The sequence below is a fragment of the Lupinus angustifolius genome, chromosome LG16, assembly GCF_001865875.1.
Source record: "Lupinus angustifolius cultivar Tanjil chromosome LG16, LupAngTanjil_v1.0, whole genome shotgun sequence".
NCBI classification, from domain to species: domain Eukaryota; kingdom Viridiplantae; phylum Streptophyta; class Magnoliopsida; order Fabales; family Fabaceae; genus Lupinus; species Lupinus angustifolius.
The window spans coordinates 17,355,615-17,377,927 of NC_032024.1; the positions used below are offsets into that span (position 1 = coordinate 17,355,615).

The 22,313-nt window shown below is 36.5% G+C and overlaps 1 protein-coding gene across 1 annotated transcript; it reads right to left on the reverse strand.

Moving 5' to 3' along the window:
- LOC109329383 (galactokinase-like) lies at nt 168–22,004 on the reverse strand. The gene is made up of 10 exons (XM_019563049.1): nt 21,801–22,004; nt 3,585–3,681; nt 3,398–3,484; nt 2,782–2,850; nt 2,030–2,146; nt 1,941–1,997; nt 1,638–1,772; nt 1,390–1,460; nt 471–567; nt 168–338 (listed from the first exon to the last, which is right to left on the reverse strand). The coding sequence occupies exons 1-10, from the start codon at nt 21,851–21,853 to the stop codon at nt 168–170; spliced, it is 954 nt and encodes a 317-aa protein (XP_019418594.1). The 5' UTR covers nt 21,854–22,004.

Here is a 22,313-nt window from a genome sequence, read left to right on the forward strand (position 1 = left end):
ATTTGTTAAACAATCACTAAATTAAATTAAACCAAATGTTGGTCAAAAATTGACCCACACAATTATTACTGAAGTAAAAATGTTTCATGTCAAACATGTTGGCTAGGCCTGACTCGGTCAAGCTACACCCTGTGCCTGACGCGGCAAACTAGGTGCATGCGCCTCATTCAGATTTCTTGGTCAGACCAGATTGGCCCAACACCTGGCTCCGCACTTGGTGCGCTAGGAACTTCAACTCGATCAGGCTTGATGCCCGATGCACCTGGCTCCGTGCCAGGGTCAGAATTAGCGCCTTGACCAGACCCGTGGCCTATCTCATGCACATGGCCTGGTCCATCCTTGACTCGGTCAGAACCATGGACCAAGATGCTACTGAGCATCTTTAAACTTCCTTGGGCTAACTTTGGCTCACCATCATGGATCAACCCTATGAGTTGTCCAAGGACATTTTGAGCCCTCTTTGCCTATGCCCTAATCATAGGACCACTTATGTCTTCAAGGCCATCATAATCAATGTTAGGCTCTTTGGGTATTGCATCACCAAGCTTCTTTAGCATCTCCTCATCACTGAGAAAAAATAGAGTTAAAATCCAAGAAACATATAGTACACTTACAAGAGAATCACAATACATGCAAACTAATAGATGAGTCCTAAGATATATTTTTTATGAAAATGGTGATGAAATCAAGTAGCTTTAACCTTCACCCCAATCACGTAGTAAGAACAACTGAATACAGCAAAATGCAAATGTGTCTATCAGTCATGACGGCAAACTAGGCATGTATAGTAGGAGGATGTGAAACAGTTACATTCCAATGGCGTGGAATGAAAAGCTAAGGCAAGAATATAATAAAGGGTGGCTAATGGCACGAGGCTCCCACCTAGTGCGGTCTGGGGATGGTAGATTTATGCAGCCTTACCAATGCAAGCAAAAAGACTATTTCTAGGATTTGAACTCATGACCTCCAAGTCACAAGGCAGACAACCTTACCGAATTATTGTTGTGTTAAGGCTAACCCTCTAAGCCAAGAATATAATATTTATTAATTTCAATAAGCATAGTAGCATAGCCACATCTTGCTATCAGTTACTGTTTTCATGTGAAAGCAAATGAAATAGCTGCATCCACCTAATAAAATAGAAAGGAACAATCAGGTAGTTTCAAATCTCAATCACTCCTAACTGAAATTATCTTGGGTTAAATTACACTTCAATGATTGGCTTTTATCCTTTTACATTTGAACTATCAAATACTTAATCAATTCTTTTAGAAGCTATGATGTCCTGACTTTTAAGCAATTCAGAAATGTTTCATGAGAATTACATAAAAAGAAAAAGATCACACATGATAAAGTATAGCTAATAGACGATAGATCCAAAAGACTCACTTAAGATTTGATGATACAACATCCTTGAAAGCATGTACCCTCTTGGCTTCTGAATAAACATGAGCAGCTCTCTAGAAATAAGTGCTTTAAAATTAAATAACAACACATAAAAGGGACATGCCACTACAACCAATGGTTATACAAAATGGTTATAACTTCACAATTGGCCGAGTTCACCCCTAATACTCACGTATTAACATGGTTATACAAATGGAAGTAACTTCACTGATGGAGCTTAAAAAAACAACCTGATGTAACTTGTACTGCTTTGCAGCTTTTATGACATCCACATAAGCTGCATTATTGCCCAAAAATGAAGTCAGCTTTTCCCCAGTAATTTTCTCGATTTCTTCAACTGTATAAGGTTCTTCCTTCAAATATTCCTGAATCAAAAAGGCAATTACTAATCAGGAACAAGCATACAATTTTAATGAAGTAGTTTTAGACATACATATTAATTCAAATAAAGTGTTCTCCAAAGAAAGTTTAAACAGTAATGGCATGTTTCAAAGTGCATATTTTAAGGATGGCGCCATACCAAGTAAAATTACCTTCACAGCAAGAATGGGATTGGATGAGTTATGCCTGCCGGCAAATGAACACACCAGCTGGAAGAATGGGATTGGATGAGCTATCACACTGCAAGGGAATGAGCTATCACAAAAGTTCCACCGGCAGGAAGTTGCACATCTATTGCACGAATCGGGTTGAAATCAATCAGCTCTACAAACCCAGTTTTGGCCATGACAGAGATTGCCTATCAAATCAAATAAGACAAAAAACAAGGGGGAGCAAAATGTCAGAAATCAGAATGTCCCAAGAAGAGTAACACAAATTTGTATTCATGAATTGGATAGAATCCTGTCTACCATGTAACTAGTCAAAATTATTCACGAAATATCTATAGCAAGAGCTGGTTGGAAGTAGAGTAATGAACTATTTAATGCAAACGACTTCTACAGTTAACTGAAGCCTTAACTATCATTTTCAAATTGCAACCACAAGTACAGGGACTTGCAAATACTCAGCCTTTAAAGTTATGGAAATTAATTAAACTCTCTGTGTCCCTTCCAACCCAGAATACCACCCATTTGAATATATATTACTGTATATAGCTTGTGTTTCAAAATTCAAAATTCATATAATTTTAAAGTGAAACCAAATAACAAATGATAGAATATCATTAGCATAATTTCATCACTGAATATAGATTGGAATAACACCATATACACATAATTTCACCTAAGACAGATTACTTTGAGTGTTAGCTCAAAAGAATGTCAATTATTGTCAATAAGCAGGAAATTGTAACGTAGTAGTTATAAAGGAGTTATAAAGGACACATTCACATTAAGATCAGAATAGAACACTATATACTGAGAGATGAACAACCTGATCCATTCCACCAGGCTGTGTCCGGATATGAAGTTCACAGTCACATGTAACTTGTGCAATCTCTTTCTAAAGCACTAAGGTGATTTTAGTGAAGCACTAAGGTGATTTGTCCATCACTCCATCTAAAGGGTGTGATGTCAAAATGCATCTCAAACAGGTAGACTATAAACAAAGGTTAAAACTAAATTATCATATAAAACTAATAAACTTTAGCTTGTTCAGGTAACAAGAATAAACTTAAAAACGAAAAAAGTAAGTCAGTGGAATAAAGATTTACAAAACATAAATTGTTTCACCAATTGTTAGAAATAGGTTCTAAATCTGATCTTCCAAGGGTGAAGACTTGATATTCTAGATATAATATCATGTAGGTAGTGAAGCTGACATCAAGTTTTGATGTACTGTTGAATTAATCCACACCTAATTTTTTTCTTTTATTACCAGAATGACACACAAAATTTCCAGCATTAATTCCTATAAAAAAATCTTACCAGGTGTATACAAACAATTTACAATGACAACAGTTAAGCAATAGCAATAATGTTGTTTAGATTCGACGGATTTATAGGTGATAACCCAAACTGTGTTCACCGTAAAAGGACAAAGGGCAGACCTTTGGAAAGTTCACATCAAAAGCAGCCATAATAGCAATTGTGGAAGAACAAACAAATGCTGCAGAGCTTGATAGTCCAGAACCTGTAAAAAGAATAATATCATCATTTAATTCAACCTCATCAACAAACAAAGACATGAATCCATCATCTCTAATAGAGTGAAAAAGACAGCATTCAGACAAAATTTTGCATATCCTTAGTCCCATCAACAACAACATCAAGTCCAACTGGTTGACCCACATCCACTCCTTTCAATTTTGCATAGTCATAGAAACCTTTATACCTACCTACAGTAACCTTACTAATAGTTAATAATAATGAATTAATCAGCAGTGCTACAATTTTTATTTGTTCACCCAAACAATGTAATCACTAATTCATAGACATTGCTGATCCAGTCCAAAATAGGTAATATATAATTTATCTAACGTCACAACCATGTTTTGTATAAATTATTTTGAGAAATAACTAGCATGCACATTCTGAGTCTAGGAATCATGGTTCAAATGTTATACCATCTTCACCAATTTATAGTGTTAGCCAAGGTTCAACAAAGCACATGACAACAACCAAAATTAGCAATTGTCGGGCCCGGTTTTCGGCCGCACGACTTTATTTAGAGTCGCCACTACATTTTAGTTAAAAATGTTGAAAAATCTTTAAAGCCCAATCATATTGGGCTTTTGGATTTTGATATCTAGGTTCAGGAGTCGGTTACAAAATAGGGAAGGTATTAACACCCTATCCGCCACCTTAAGCAGTACCATTCATTAACATATATAACATTATTATTATTATTATTATTATTATTATTATTATTATTATTATTATTATTATTATTATTATTATTATTATTATTATTATTATTATTATTATTATTATTATTATTATTTTGTCTGATTAATTAGTTACTTATTATGAAAAAATTATTTATTTTTATTATTAAGCCTGACAAGATTGACTTTGGTCTTACGTACTCCTATTAAGGGATCAAGGCTTACGTAGTTCTTTAGGTAGAAAATGGTTTATTGGTTGAGTGTATTTTAATTAAATAAAATATATTTTTTAGTCAAAAATATATATTTCGCAAGTTTTGTTTGTTATAAAAAATGTTTTTTTATTTTATTATTTAAAAAATGGAGTAAATTGATTTTGAGATTTAATCGATTGAAAATAAACGGCGTAGCGCGACCTTTCGAAGATGATCTGAGAAGAAAGAGGCCTCTAGGGCAACCTTCTCTCCATCTTTGATTAAATCCAAAAATTAATTTATTTTTTTTGAAAAGCTTATTTGTCATGTTTTATTTAAAAAGGTTAAAAACAATTTATTGGTCTATCCAAGTTATTTCTAGAAAATGACTTTTATTAGAAAAGTTTGATTAATAAATAGATATATAAAAAATGATTTTTTTATTGGTTTTGCAAATTTTTCCATGTTTAGATACATTTTATTAATTCAAATAAATTTTATCAATAATTATTTTTTCACATTTGGTCCATTATTTAATATCGATACTATTTGAAGATTTGTAAACAAAACAAAATAATGAAAATCAATTACAAAGCACAATGATGAAATTGAAAGATTTACTAAAATAATAATGATTCATTTTTTATTCATGTAATTATAAATTTATTTTAATAACATCCATACATTTATATTCTATTTACACAAATTAAAGAAATATAATTTTTTACAAAACTAGTGCCAAATGGACGAACTTACCAATTAATAACGCACCTGGCAACAAAAGGAAAAAAAATTTAATGCTCTGCTGAGGGTTGGATCCTGTGTGGAAAAGTTGGAACAATGGGGACACGTGGCAGGATCTGACTCGCTGGGATCAGAGTGATGGGCAAGCCAAGACACGTGTCAGGATGTGGCTGGCTGACCAGGAAGGGCGCACGGTGTGTAGCGTGGATCCGCACGCTGCAGATTCTTCGCTCCCAAAGAGGGCAGGATTCAGTGTGGCCGGTTGTAGCGAAACAGTGCCACCTTTCACGTTATGATTGGCTGAAGGTAAAGTCAAACGTGAGGATGTGAAAAGTAATCAAATCCGACGGCTATGGTTTGAGGGATGAAGGGTTGCACAACATGAAATGTACTCGCTGTTGCACTGGATAATGGCTTATGGGAAATATGAACAGTGACGTATGGCAGTGTTTTTTAGGGGTTTTTCAGTGTTCTCAGTGTAAAAATTTTATGTTCACTGTGAGCTTTATTTATAGTGAACTTTCAACCACTCAACCCCGAAATTATGGTTAACAAAAATTCAAATCCGAATAAATTTTATCTCTTAAATTTAGGGATCTTAACAGACTGGTTTGACTCTATATTCTCCTATTATTTTAATAATTTTCTATTATTCCTTTTTTCAAATTTAAATTAGGTTGTTTATATTTGATTATTTAACTTATTTAAATTATTTCGAAAATTTTATAAAATATGGACAAAAATAAATTTAATTATTTCCTATACATTAAAAACTTCGAAAAATTAAAATAAATAAACGTTTTTCTCTCTCCTTTTTAAAAAAAAGAGTATGAGCTCATGGTGGTCTATTCCTAATTCAAATTTTTTGTTTTCTAAAATCATTTTTTAAAAATTTAAATTAGTTTTGAACATTTGGTCAACCTAACCACTTGAGTTCAATATTAATTTATCTACTATTATTTTTGAATTTTCGGTTAACCCAATCATTTAGATTTAGGAACTCCATTTGTTTATTCATTTTTCGAATTTTTAGTTAACCTAATCATATAGATTTAGGAACTTGATTTTGTTTTGCAATGTTATATTTAATTAATTTTCGAAAATAATTATAAAATTTCATACAATTAGTTTTATTATTTTTATTCATTAAAAATTCTGAAATAAATAAAATGAAGATAATTTATTACTTTTATTTAAAAATTGTTTGGACTTTTTTATGGGCCGGACAAAAATAGGTGTTCGCAGCTGCCCCTCTTTACTTGTTAGTTACCGGATAGTAAGCAAACCAAGGTTTGAGAGGTATCATGGTAAGTGACCAGTAAAGAAATGAACGCTATTTTTATTGAGGCTCAGATAAGGGCCATCAGGATAGGTACCGAATTTTGATGAAGCAGATCGATGTTGTACTGTCTGCTGGTGGACTAGGGACTTGTTGAGGCAGTTCCCGCGCTTGCCGTGATGGACCAGAGATTTGTTGAGGCAGTTTCCGCGCTTGCCGTGATGGACCAGGGATTTGTTGAGGCAGTTCTCGCATTTTCCATTATGATTCAGGGATTTGTTGAGGCACCCATGTTGCCAAAACGATTCAGGGATTTGCTGAGGCACCCATGCTGCCGAAAGGATCCAGGGATTTGCTGAGGCACCCATGCTGCCAAAATGATTCAGGGACTTGTTGAGGCACCATGTTGCCGAAAGGATTCAGGGATTTACTGAGGCACCCATGCTGTCAAAACGATTCAGGGATTTGCTGAGACACCCAGTCTACCAAAATGATTGTTTTTTATTTATAATTATTATTTCTTTTATAGAACTCACTAGGGGTCCTATGGTGATTTTTTTTAGCAACTGAGATGCATAAAATGCACACTTTAATGCATGATTGTATTATATGCGATGATTAATTTGTGATGCATGAGGCTTATGTCGATATTCGTGTATAGGTATGATTATGCTTTGAATGATATGGTTATACATGCTTGTTTATGCTTATTGGAAGCTCTATGTTGCTTCCGCAATACCCCTTAACACCATACATGTTGGAATTTGGTAAGAGATCTGAATTTCGCCTTTGCCGGGGTTCATGTTCATGTCCCCTTTCACGCCATTTTAGGGACGATGCATCAGGATGGACTAAAGACTTTGATCAATCTTTTTGTAAAGTATTTTATATTTATTGGAAAATGATTTGCATACTGAAAGACTCAGAGATGTATATATATATAAAACCAAACTTATTTGTTTTCCTTTAGCTTTCTAAAAATGAAAGTCATACAAGCTTGCCTTAAGCCACAGCCTTGGTCCCAAACCTTGCAACTGATTCTGAAATTGCTCTAACCTAGGGAAAGATTTTTCTAAACAAATTTGACCCAATTTTCATTCTTATTATCGATTTCTCTGAAGGAGATCGATGTTATTTAATGAATTTCTCGAACCATTCTCAATTTGCCCTAGTTTCTAATTGTGATGTTGACTTCTCCCAAGAAGGTGTATTATCTCGAACCACCCAAAATTTTGCCCCAGTTTCCAATTATGATGTTGACGCCTTGCAAGTAGATTGTGCTTCTTGGTATATTCTCGAATCAACCAAAATTTTGCCCCAGTTTCTAGCATTGTTTAGACTTCTGAACCGTTGACATATCATGTTTTGAGGGGTACTTCCCTTTTTTTTTCTTCTTTTTTTCGTCCCTAATTTTAGCTTAAGTTGCCCTTTCGGGTTTTCAACTTAACAGGCTATTGGAAATTTTTATTTTCTTACATTTTTTGTGTGTGCAAAGATCGCAATATGTAAAAGTTTTGAAAAAGATACGCACAAATTTATTTGGAGTCAGTTTATTTTATACCCTGGTGTATACCTCATACGTTCGAATCTCAACAATGACTTTTAGAGCTTGTAACATGGCTTGGCTAATGGCTAAGAAAGAATAGATATATGGCTCAAATAATGTATTTCCCACCCTCACTTTTCTCCATAATCTCCATAATCCTATTTCCAATCCTTCTCTAGAGTTTAACTTTGGCTTGGATGTTTATCTTTTACTTTCTTCAGTAGGTAACTTTATGTAGAATTTCTCCTATGAATTTTTCTTTATATGTACCCTAATTTTTGCCTAGGAATTTATTGAATTTCCTAGCGGGCTTTCATGTTGTGATATCATCCTTTCTTTTGGACTCTATGAAGGTTTATTGGAAAACTACCTTTTCCCCAGGTTCATATTATTTTTAAAGGTATTTCTTTTCTAGAATGAACTTCTTTCATATCGTCTTGGCTCAAAGGGGTGACTAGGGATATCTTCAAAATGTTTTGGAATTACAAAAATCGCCTTATGTCATCAAGACAACTTGTATGAGGTCTACACCATATGAGTTTTGTTTACATCATTCTCCCTCGTGCAAAATGGTAAAAATACTGCGACCGATGCACAAATGTTTTTTTTTTGAAGTACCCCCTAGGCATAATACTTCTTTACTGCATCTGATTTTATGGTGAGATGCATATGTTCCCCATCCATGTCTGTTAGGATTAGGGCTCCGCTAGAAAAAGCTTTCTTGGCAACATAGGGCCCTTCCGAATTTGGAGTCCACTTCCCTTGGTTGTCTTTCTGGATTGGTAAAATCTTCTTTAGCACCAAATCCCCTTCCCTGAACTGGCATGGCCGAACCTTCTTCGCATAAGCCTTCATCATTCTTTTCTGATATAACTGTCCATGACAAATTACGGTTAACCTTCGACCATCTATCATATTCAATTGATCTTGTCTAGCTTGAACCCACTCTGACTCATTCAGACCTACCTCTGCTAAGACCCTTAGGGATGTGATCTCTACTTCAAGTGGAAGAACAACCTCCATACCATAAACCAGGGAGTATGGAGTGGCCCCCGTAGAAGGGCGGACTGAAGTACGATAACCATGTAGGGCGAATGGTAGCATTTCGTGCCAGTCCCTGTAACTCACCACCATCTTCTGGACTATCTTCTTGATGTTCTTATTGACTACTTCCACGACTCCATTCATTTTGGGTCTGTATGGCGAGGATGTATGATGTTTTATTTTGAATTTTTCACACATCTCGGTCATCATCTTGTTGTTCAGGTTGGTCACATTGTCGGTGATGATCTGGTCTGGTAACCCATATCGACATACCAAGTCCCTTTTTATGAACCTGAGAACCACCTTCCGGGTCACACTAGCATACGAGTTCGCCTCCACCCACTTAGTGAAGTAATCTATAGCGACCAGGATGAATCGATGTCCATTAGAGGCTTTCGGTTCTATGGGTCCGATGACATCCATTCCCCACATAGAAAATGGCCAAGGTGACGTTAAAACATTCAAGGGACTCGGAGGTGCATTGACGTTATCAACATATATTTGGCACTTGTGGCATTTCTTCATATGGTTGCAGCAGTCAGTCTCCATTGTTAACCAGAAATAACCCGTTCTCATGATTTTCTTGGCCATAGCATGTCCATTTGCATGGGTTCCAAAAGTTCCCTCATGTACCTCTTCCACCATTTTTTGAGCTTCCTTGGCTTCCAGACATTGGAGAAACACCATATCATGACTCCTTCTGTAAACGATATCTCCACTCAAAATGAAGTTTGTGGCTAGTCTTCTGAGTGTTCTTTTATCGTTCTATGAGGCATTAGGAGGATAAGCATGATTTCTTAAGTACTCACTTATGTCGTGATACCATGGTTTACCATTAGGTTCTTCTTCGACTACATTGCAATAAGCAGGTTCAATATTGTCTTTTATCTGAAAAAGTAGTAAGCTACCTCCACCACATGGAACATTGAAGACAAGGTTGCTAATGCATCAGCCAACCTATTATCTTCTCTAGGGATGTGATAGAAATCTACTTGGTCGAACTGGCTAACCAATTTCAGGATGTAGTCTCTATAAGGCACCAATTTGTCGTCACGAGTTTCTCATTCTCCTTTTATCTGATGGATTACAAGAGCAGAATCCCCAAATATTTCTAGGATCTTGGCTTTCGAGTCAATAGAAGCCTTTAGTCCCCAAATGCAAGCCTCATATTCTGCCATATTATTGGTATAGTCAAAACATAGTCTAGAAGTAAAAGGAAGGAACTTACCGGTTGGCGATACCAAAACGGCACTCACTCCATGCCCAAACGCGTTGGAAGCCCCATCAAAGACTAGGGTCCATTTTTATTCTTCTCTCGATTCATCGGGTAAGGCCATAATGTCCTCGTCTGGGAATTCATACCTCAACTGCCCTAGTTTATCTAAGGGTTGGTTGACCAAGTAGTCAGCAATAATACTTCCTTTTATCGCTTTTTGTGTCACATAGGCGATGTCATACTCAGATAACAGTACCTGCCATTTAGCAATTCTTCCTGTCAGTATGGGCTTCTCGAAAATATACTTGATGGGATCCATTTTTGATACCAGCAGAGTAGTGTGACTTAACATGTATTGTCTTAGCCGGCGAGATGCCCAAACTAAAGCGCAACAGGTTCGTTCTAACAAGGAGTATTTTATCTCGCAAGTTGTGAATTCCTTGCTCAGGTAGTATATGGTTTGCTCATTTCTTCCACCCTCGTCATGTTGCCCCAAGACGTAATCCATTGATTCATCAAGTACTGTGAGATATAGAATCAATGGTCGCCCTGGAACTAGAGGCATCAAAAGTGGAGGTTCTGTCAAGTACTACTTTATCTTTTCAAATGCTGACTGACATTCATCGTTCCACTTCACTGCATGGTTCTTCCTTAGAAGCTTGAATATTGGCTCACATGTGGATGTCAGTTGGGATATGAACCTGGAGATGTAATTCAATATTCCCAGGAACCCCCTGACTTCCTTCTCTGTTCGAGGTGACATCATTTCAATTATGCTCTCACCTTTTCTGGATCTACTTCGATACCCTTCTGGATGACTATGAAACTCAAGACTCGACTTGATTTCACTCCGAAACTGCACTTTGTTGGATTCAGCTTAAGGTGGTACTTCCTTAATCTCTCAAACATGTGCCTCAAGTTGTCTACATGCTCTCATTCAGTTTTGGACTTATAGATAATATCATCTACATAGATCTCTATCTCCTTGTGCATCATGTCATGGAAAAGAGTTACCATGGCCCTTTGATATGTAGCCATAGCGTTCTTTAATCCAAACGACATAACTTGGTAGCAAAAGGTACCCCATGGGGTAATAAATGTGGTTTTGTGTATTATCCTATGGTGCCATTTTGATCTGATGATACCCTGAATATCTGTCCATGAATGAGAAGAGTGCGTGATCAGCAGTGCTATCAACTAAAACATCTATATGTGGCACCGGAAAATCATCCTTCGGGCTGGCTTTGTTGAGATCCCTATAGTCAACACATATTCTCAACTTTCCTCCCTTCTTTGGCACAGCTACCACGTTGGCTACCCAATCTGGGTATTCAGCAACTTTAATGAACCTGGCGGTCAACCACTTTTCTACTTCCTCTTTGACCCTCAGGGAGATCTCTAGCTTGATGCTTTGCAATTTCTGCTTCATTGGCCTAGAGTTATGCATTAGCGGTAGTTTGTGCTCCACTATACTTCGATCTAGTCCTGGCATCTCTTCATACGACCAAGCAAGGACGTCCTTGAATTCATGTAGAAGTTGAACTAGCCGTTCTCGTTCCTTACTATCTATTACGGTGCCCACCTTCACCTCTTTCTTATCTTTCTCATATCCTAGGTTGACAAGCTCGACGGGCTCTTGGTGTGGTTGAATTTCTCTAGCTTCTTGCTCTACCAATCTAAGTAGTTCAGGGGTGGCCTCCCATTCATTATCACTGTCTTCATCCACTTGGTGGATAGGTTGGTCAGGACTAGACGAGGGCTTACTAGCATGGCCCTCAGTTTCAGACTCGCTATCGGATCTGCAACATGGGGATGACTAAGTCAGCTCCCCATGGATTTGGTTTTTTATTTTATTTATTTTTTCTTTGTTTTTATTTTACTCTGATCTTTCAACATGCAATAATAATAAAAAGTGGAAAAGAGACACATGGATATGATCGAAAAGATTGATCTTTATTGATTTGAATGGAAATAGTGAAACAAATGAGCCCTTATTGTTGGAAAAAAAACATAAAAAATGAAAATGTCTAATAGCCTTGGGCATGGCTTAAAAAACTATATAAAATTATTACTTTGGTCCTAACGTAACTGAGGCATGTGACTCTTCATGCCAATTCTTCAAGCAAGTGCATGGGGGACACTTGTACACGAACCCAGACTCTTCCTTCATTCCTTCTTCTTCCACGGTGGCCATCATTCCTGAGGATCGGGCACCGCCGCTGACAAAGCATTGACAAATATGTTGTATTAGAAGCCTTGCCATATTCTCATGTCCAAATTGTCCTAGCCGAGTCAGACGCTCACATTTCCTTGCTTCTGCAGTTCGGAGCTTGTCTTCCCGTGGTGGTTTATACCCTAAACCATATCTACCTTTATTAGCCTTGGGTATTATGATTTCCTTGCAGCCTTGTCCATACTTTCCCAATCCTTTCCCAGGTTGATATCCTCCACGGATCATCACTTTTGCCATAATGAGAGAAGCATCTGATGGATAAGGGTTTAGCAATGGTGTGCCTTCTATTACGAATGTGGTGTTTGCAATCTCGAGGCCCTGGAATGATGTTTCCATTGCCTCCTCAGTCACCTCTATATAGCAGGCGTCAAACGGTTGAGACACTATCACATCCTCTTCTCCTGAAACTGTAATAAGCCTTCTGTCCACTATGAATTTCACCTTTTGATGCAGGGTAGATGGTATTGCTCCTGAGGAATGAATCCGAGGACGCCCTAACAAACAACTATACGTTGGATTGATGTCCATCACATGGAATAATATGTTGAAGATGCATGGCCCTATCTTGATAGGCAACTCCATCTCCCCCATCACATCCCTACGAGATCCATCAAAACCTTTGACAATCATTAAACTAACCCTCAAGTAGGGGGTATCCACCGGCAATCTGGATAAAGTTCTCTTTGTCATAACATTCAGTGACAACCTATTATCTAGGAGGAATTTTCCAATCACGCAGACATTACACATCACTGAGATATGCAGCGGACGAACATGTCTGGTGCCTTCAGAAGGGATCTCTTGGTCACAAAATGATATATATTGTCTGTTACAATATTGTTGACTATCCCTCCTAATTTATCAATTGTAATGTCGTGCCTGACATGGGCCTGATTCAATACTTTTAACAGCACGTTTCTATGAGCCTCAGAGCTCGTTAGTAAGGATAACAAAGATATCCTTGCTGGAGTTATTAAGTTGATCCACTATTGTGTACGCACTCTGTTTGATGAACTGGAAGAACTCACAAGCCTCTTCGTTCGAGACGCCTTCAGGTAATGCCACTTCGACATCCTCTTCTACGTGCTCTGGCACTTTTTCTTTACTTTTGGTGGCTCTAGATGGACCCCTTTCAATCTCTGTTGGGACATAAATGCGCCTGGTCCTTGTAACCCTACTATTTCCAGGAATGTTGATAACTACAGAAGGACTCATCACTAGCTCTTCTTTATAAACCCATGGCACATCCTTCTCTGATTCATAAGGGAATGGGGTCCCCCTCCGGTTATCATAGGTTCCATCTGTCGGATGTATGGTTCCCATTGTAGATGAGAAAAATATGTCTGAACACCCCCAGGTGGATTTAGGACTGGTTCATACGTGCATATGAACACAGGTGTTTCCTTTTGACTCTTCTCTATGACATTAATCTCATAGTATGAGGACCTTTTGCCTATGGTGATTAGTTTCAAGTCCATCATTTTCTGAAGAAGCATCTTGAATTCTTTGCACTCTTCTAAATTGCGACCTGCACATCCATGCATTTCACAACTTTTTGCTTCACTATCATCTGTCTCTTGGGTAACAACTTCTATTAAACCTTGTCTGCACATTTCTCGGAAGATGAACCCCATGGGCATCTTCACCTTCTCAACCTTGTCGATGATTGCAGCCTCACTCTTTGCTTCAATAGAGTTTACCTCCTGATTCCCATGGTTAGGTAGAGGATTTCCAGTTACGTTGGGTCTGGTTTCCCTGAAATCAATTCGTTTGGCATTGATGATGTCTTGAACCTTAAATTTGAAAGCCCTGCAATCTTCCACCAGATGTCCTGCTGCCCCAGAATGATAGGCGCAATTGACATTTTCATTATACCATGGTCCAGGGTTCTCATGTATTTTCCCAGGGATTGGTGTGATCATCCCCTGTCTTTGGAGATAGGCAAACAAATCAGTGTAGGTCATCGGGATTCGATCAAACACTGGCATCCTCCTCTCTTGTTGATAGTAGTTGTTATTTATGGGATATTGTGTATAACCTTGTCTAGGCTGATAGGTAGTGTCATTTTGGTTTGGTGGGTTATGAGTTGTTGTTTGATTTTGTACTGGATTTTGGTTTTGTGCAAACCGAGAGGGCGCATAATAATTGTTTTGGTTGTTGTATCGGGGTTGGAATCTTTTTGGTTCTGCAGCGACGAAGTGGGTCTCTACATCTTTCTTCTTCATGAAAGCAAGCTTCTTTCTGAAGCATGAACCTTCTTCAGAAATCTTCCCGCTTTTGATTCCTCCTTCCAATTTTTCTCCTACTTTAATGAGAGCATTAAAGTTGGTCGTCACGTTACCCATGAGACGTTCATAATATAGGCTTTGTAGTGTGTCAATGAAGATTGACAATTGTTCCTCTTCATTCAGCCTTGGAAGGACCTGAGATGCTAGTCCCCACCACCTTTGAACATACTCTCTATGATTCTCTGATGGCTTCTTAGCCATGTTCTGTAGTTGAGTTATGTCTGGTGCAGCATCCTCATTGTATTTGTATTGCTTGACGAAGGCGTTAGACAGGTCCAACAAAGTCTGAGTCTGAGTCTTCTTTAGCCAGATATACCAGCTCATAACTACCCCAACCAAACCGTCTTGAAAGCAATGGATCAAGAGTTTGTCGTTTCCATGGTGCGCTGACATCTTCCTGGCGTACATGTACAAATGGCTTTTGGGACAAGTAGTCTCATTATACTTTTCGAACTCGGGCACTTTGAACTTGCGTGGGAGTACCACATCAAGCACCAAGCACATCTCGAAAGCATTCTTGAGGTCCGGACAATTGGCTCCTTCAATGGCCTTCAATCTTTCCTCAATCGAACGCCATTTCTCTTCCTCTTTTTCCATATTTGGTGCATTGCTGCCTAGAGGAGTCATTTGGGTCCCGTCCTAATTGTATCCCACATTCTGTTGATTATTGTCATTTGTGCGGGTCCTAGTTGTCCTTCTAGGGGGATCATAATATGGATCATCATTTAAGTCTTCTGGTGGAGTTTGATGTCTTGTGTTGGTGTCATGTCCTTCTTGAGGCTGGTTAGTACCAGCTCCTTGATTGGGATTTCCGGAACTTGGATGAGGTTGTGGCCCAGTGGTAGCGTTCCTTTCTTTTTCATTCTGGATGGCTTTTAGGATGTGAAACATCTCTGCCATCTTCTCCTTCAAACCAGCTAATTCAGTTATGGTGTCCTGGCTGGAGTTTGTAGATTTAGCCATCTGTCTAGCTTGAAGTCGGGTGTAATAGGGGTGTTGTGGAGCAATGCTGATCTGATGAATGAATGCAATTTATTTTTAAAATACTGATTTGTAATAAACGACAAATTTATAAAAGATATCATTTTGCTTGTTTCATATGTATGACCCCACAGTTATGACTTGAGGAGCGTAGTCCATCAGCTTAACATGTGGTTGATGACAATCTTTAGAGTAAAGAAATTTTAGACTAAGATTGCATCTTTAATTCTAGCAGCATAAAACCCCTCTTAAAGTCATAAACCCCTGTATCCTGCTAACTAAGGAGCATAGTCTATTAGTTCGTTTACGGTTGACAACAATCTTTAGAATATTGGAAGACCAAGGTTGTGTCCTTTGAGTAGTTTAAACTTTTTTCTTTTGTACTTATTTTTGTTCATTTTTTTTAGTTGTTTTTGTGAGTTTTACTTGGCTGAGAGAGATATTATGGAAAACAAACTATTTATTATGAAGCAAAATATCATTCGAGGAAGGGGAATCACATATGTCGATTTCCTCCATTCCTTCTTTTATTCAACAAAAATAAAAAATGAAGATAAACAAAACCAAATATTCCTAACTAGAACCCCCCCCATTGCACTCCAACCTCCAACGTCTGAGCTTCTTGGCGACCCGAGTGCAGCTACTGAAAAGAGCTCCCATAGCTGGACGTACCTCTGTGTCAAGATACATATGAAACTCCTGTTGGGCCTCTTCGAAAGTTACTAACCAATTATCTACGAAGTCCCCGAGTCCTCCAATGATATTGTGGCATCTTTCTTTCCATTGATCTTTTTCTCTTTCGCATTCTCCGAGACTATTCCTCCAGTTGTCATCCCATATCTGTTGATTTCCTCTTAGGTGCTCATATGAGTCTATCAACTTCTTCATCTGATCCATCAGTTGGGCTTCTTTGGTGAAAGCTTCTTCCTTCACTTGCTCTAATGACCTTTTGTAGTCATCCTCTTTCATGTGGGACTGATCCAAGGCCTTTTGATAATCTCTGATTGTTGCCATGGCTTGTTCCAGATCCAGTCTAGTCACCCTTTCAGTCTCTGTTTTATTTTTCAAGGCTTGTCCCTGAGTCTTGAGTCGTTCTTTCAAATCTCTTATCTCCTCTCCCATCCTTTTATTTTGTCTCATCATAGCCATTTTACCAGAATTCGAGCATAAATCGACATAATCTCTCTTTAGGCTCTTGATTTCCTCCCTGAGTGTAGAGGCGGTGCTACTAGACTTTTCTAAGGCAATGTCCTTCATGTCGTTCTGATCCCTGGATTCCTGAAGTCAGGCCTCTAGCAGTCTGATGTTTACCTTAAGCGTGACTTCCGCTAGTGTGGGGCCTCCTTTGACTTGTGGTATCACTAGTGAAGGTCTGTTAATGCCCTTCATCCTATCAGCTCTCCAAGATTTGTACTCATCGGAATAAAAAGTTCTATATTCTCCCAATTCTTGTTGGCCATGCACATGAATATCTTTAAGAGCTTTCCTTATGGACTAGACCATTTTCGAGGATGCCCCCTGATCTTTATACCAAAAGTAGGGACCTTCCAACTGTCTATCAGATATGGGAGCCACCCCCACTTCAGTTGGCCAAGTACCAATGCATGTGTGAAAGAGATACACCCTCTAGGACCCATCAATACTAGATTATGGAACTCCCCACACGAATACATGACTTGCTGATGCCGATCATATAGACAACACTTCTCAGCAAAGTTCCTCAGAGTGACCTCTTGGAATAGCTCCTTCCATTTGAGCAAAGGCATGTCCTCGACGTAAGTGCTGAGAAACCTTCTTAATGGATAACGAGACCCTAACCTGTATCGGTGATGCTTGAAACGAGTCAGGATCCATACTTGCAGGAGCTGGATGCAACATCGGATTCGAACCTTGCTAACATTCCTCTAAATACCCTCTTGGTATCGCTGGAATGACAAGAATGTCTCTACCAGAATAGTTGCCATTGGGTTGATTTTAAAGCGGACGAACTTGCTGAATACATCCATAGCAGCTTGGTCCACCATGTCACAAATGAATGGAAAGAGGACTAGTCCATACACAGCCAAAGAAAACGCGGGTTGAAATAAGGCCCAATTCTTCTTATCAGCCATTTTGGAGATATGATTCTTTAGAAAGTGCCATTTCAACCCACTTGCTCCTCCTTGCTTGGTAAAGTCTGAAGATTCCGGAAGCACACCGATAAGAGCTTCTATACTGCCTTCATTAGCAACTTGCCCCCTGTGACCTGGTATAGCTTTAATCTACCCTCCATCGGAAAATCCAACAGAGCCTCATATTCTTCTATGGTTGGAGCAACATCAAGGTTAGGGAACTCAAATACTCGAAGCTTGGGATTCCAAAACTGAATCATAACTTGCATAACTTCCAGATCTTGGGGACGAACTTGGACTAGCACAAGGTCCAATAATTCCCCATAATTATCTCTAAATTGCTTCTTAATTTCTTCAGGAATTTTGGGAATTTGTCAGGCCAAGAAACTCACATTAATTATTGACAATTCTAATTTTGTTGATTTTTCGGGTGCCAATATGCTGCTAGAATTATTTGTGGTCACCATTTTTTTAAATTTTGAAATGGTCTCTCCTTTAATGTAAAATGCACCTATTATATTAAAATACATAGAAATTAATTACTTATATACAAAATGGGATAATGCATGAATGAATGAAAGAATGAATGGATATGAATCATTATAATTACTGAGTAGATATATATATATATATATATATATATATAAAGCGGAATGCCCTATTCATCTTTATAGAAATCTCCTTGGTGGGGGAACGAGACTTCCCTTCAAGGATTCAATGTTTTAATGGTTTTATTTTATACGACAAAATTCCAAACAACGTATTATAATACAAACATTATCACAATAATTCACAACAAGTACAACGTCTTAAGACAATGTTCTAACATACAATGGACGCCCTTGGCAAGTTCGAGACTCCCTATATAGGTGTTCATATTGCATCTCTCAAATAGAGAAACCCAAATATTATGATGTTAAAAACAGGAGACCAGCTCTAGCGGCTAACTCATAATAAGAGGTAACAATATGAGTGGTCCACATCACTGACACTTAAAAGCGGCAAAAACCGCGACCAGCGAGGCTAGTGTCCCTTCTATCCAAAAAAAGTATCACTAATACGCGGGTGTAGGGCATATTTGTGTGCCTAAAATGTGTACATTATATATCACAACATAACCAAAACAATACATGCATGCATACATAATTCAATACGCCATATATAATTATTAATTAAGCATGCAATTTATACAATTAATAATTAAGCATGTAATATATATCTGTACATAAAATTAATAATTAAATATGTAATTCATATTTATATATATAATTACTAATTAACCATGTAATTTTCATACTTATAACACATAACTAATAATTAAGCATGCAATTTTCATATTTTTATATACAATTAATAATTAAACATGCAATTTTCATATTTTTACATATAATTAATATTAAACATGCGATTTTCATATTTAAAAATACAATTAAAATTAAGTATATAATTTATATCTATACATATAATTAATAATTAAGCATGCAATTATTGGAAATTAACTAATCAACAAAATAGATAATAATAATAATAATAATGGTAAATAAACAGTCATACAATTTATTGATTATGGACCGGACTCTCTCAAAAAAATTCTCAGCAGAGTCGCCAGCTATCGCGCCCCGGTTTTCGGCTGCATCACTTTGTTTAGAGTCGCAACTACATTTTATAGTTAAAAATGTAGAAAAATCTTTAAAGCCCAGTCATATTGGGCTTTTGGATTTTGATATTCAGGTTCGGAAGTGGGTTACAAAATAGGGAAGGTATTAGCACCCTATCCGCTCGCCTTAAGTTGTACCCTTCATTAAAATATATAACATTATTATTATTATTATTATTTATTAAATTATCCGATTAATTAGTTACTTATTATGAAAAAAATTATTTATTTTTATTATTGTGTCTGACAAGATTGACTTTGGCCCTACGTACCCCTATTAAGGGGATCAAGGCTTACGTAGATCTTTAGGTAGAAAATGGTTTATTAGTTGAGTGTATTTTAATTAAATAAAATATATATTTCGCAAGTTTTATTTGTTATAAAAAAGGTTTTTTTATTTTATTATTTAAAAAATGGAATAAATTGATTTTGAGATTTAATTGATTTAAAAGAAGCGGCGTAGCGCGACCTTTCGAAGATGATCTGAGAAGAAAGGGGCCTCTAGGGCGACCTTCTCTCCATCTTTAATTAAATCCCAAAATTAATTTAATTTTTTTGAAAAGCTTATTTGTCATGTTTTATTTAAAAAGGTTAAAAACAATTTATTGGTTTATCCAAGTTATTTCTAGAAAATGACTTTTATTAGAAAAGTTTGGTTAATAAACAGATATATAAAAAATGATTTTTTTTTATTGGTTTTGCCAATTTTTCCATGTTTAGATACATTTTATTAAATCAAATAAATTTTATCAATAATTATTTTTTCACATTTGGTCCATTATTTAATATCGATATTATTTGAAGATTTGTAAACAAGACAAAATAATGAAAACCAATTGCAACGCATAATGATGAAATTGAAAGATTTTCTAAAATAATAATGATTCATTTTTTATGCATGATGTTGTTCATGTAATTATAAATTTATTTTAAAAATATCCATTTTATTTAACATCCATACATTTATATTCTATTTACACAAATTAAAGAAATATAATTTTTTACAAAACTAGTGTCAAATGGATGAACTTACCAATTAATAACACACCCGTCAACAAAAGAAATAAAAATTAATGCTCTGCTGAGGGTTGGATCCTGTGTGGAAAAGCTAGAACAAAGGGGACACGTGGCAGGATCTGACTGGCTGGGATCAGAGTGATGGGCAAGCCAAGACATGTATCAGGATGTGGCTGGCTGACCAGGAAGGGCGCACGGTGTGTAGCGTGGATATGCGCGGATTCTTTGCTCCCAAAGAGGGTAGGATTCAGTGTGGCCGGTTGTAGCGAAACAAGGCCACCTTTCGTGTTCTGATTGGCTGAAGGTAAAGTCAAACATGAGGATGTGAAAAGTAATCAAATCTGACGGTTACGGTTTGAGGGATGAAGGGTTGCACAGTGTGAAATGTACTCGCTGTTGCACTAGATAATGGCTTATGGAAAATATGAACAGTGATGTATGATAGTGCTTTTTAGGGGTTTTCAGTGTTCTCAGTGTCAAAAATTTATGTTCACCGCAGGCTCTATTTATAGTGAACTTTCAAGCACTCAACCGTGAAATTATGGTTAACAAAAATTCAAATTCGAATAAATTTTATCTCTTAAATTTAGGGATCTTAAAAGACTGGTTTGACTCTATCTTCTCCTATTATTTTAATAATTTTCCATTATTCCTTTTTTCAAATTTAGATTATGTTGTGTAGATTTGATTATTTAACTATTTAAATTATTTCGAAAATTTTATAAAATATGGACAAAAATAAATTTAATTATTTCCTATACAAAAAAAACTTCAAAAAAATAAAATAAATAAATAAAACGTTTTTGTCTCTCCTTTTAAAAAAAAAGAGTATGGGCTCATGGTGGCTCATTCCTAATTCAAATTTTTTGTTTTCTAAAATCATTTTTTTAAAATTTAAATTAGTTTTTAACATTTGGTCAACCTAACCACTTGAGTTCAATATTAATTTATCTACTATTATTTTTGAATTTTCGGTTAACCCAATCCTTTAGATTTAGTAATTCCATTTGTTTATTCTTTTTTCGAATTTTTAATTAACCTAATCATTTAGATTTAGGAACTTGATTTTGTTTTGCTTTGTTATATTTAATTAATTTTCGAAAATAATTATAAAGTTTCATAAAATTAGTTTTATTATTTTTATTCATTAAAAATTCTGAAATAAATAAAATGAAGATAATTTAATACTTTTATTTAAAAAATGTTTGGACTTTTTTCTAGGCCGGACAAAAATGGATGTTCACAATAATTACACCTTAAAATCAGCCAAACAAAAGGGAAAATGGAGACCCAATAGAAATATGAAATAAACTCACCCGCAAATAAAATAATGGCCCCATTTGTGATTCTTCAAGTCGAGTTCCTGCATAAAAGAAGTATATTAGCAACTCCCTATATTCTCATACTACTTCAATCATGAATGAATGTACCTACTAAACAACTCATTATACATCCAATTCACACAATTAACCACAAGTGTATAATCACTACAAAATTGTAAAAGATGGTATGACGTGATAACTTTTGTTAACAAAAGAGAACAATTTCATAAAAAAAATGAATAATGAATATAAAAAACAAGCGTTCATATAACATTTTTTGTTATTTACAGAGTAAAAAAAAGGAAACACAACCACACAAGTATAAAGAATTGAGGATGGACCTGGTTAGCAGGTTAGGATCAGTGCAATAAGTACACATGGAATATTTTTCATCGTTAACGTTAGCAATCCTGAGAACCTTTTCAGTTTCATTTTTGGAAATAGCAATAATCGTATCTTGGCGAATTGCCATAGGTAACACCGAATAACCTTCATAATCAATATGCT

Excerpts from the sequence above, each read along its gene's own strand:
- LOC109329383 (XM_019563049.1), bottom strand. The coding sequence starts at position 21,853 with ATGCAGGAACTCGACTTGAAGAATCACAAATGGGGCCATTATTTTATT. Across the intron at positions 3,682-21,800 it reads GGCCATTATTTTATTTGCGG|GTATAAAGGTTTCTATGACT; the intron begins GTGAGTTTATTT and ends TACTGTAGGTAG. Across the intron at positions 1,998-2,029 it reads TGATAGCTCATTCCCTTGCA|CTGGTGTGTTCATTTGCCGG; the intron begins GTGTGATAGCTC and ends CCATTCTTCCAG.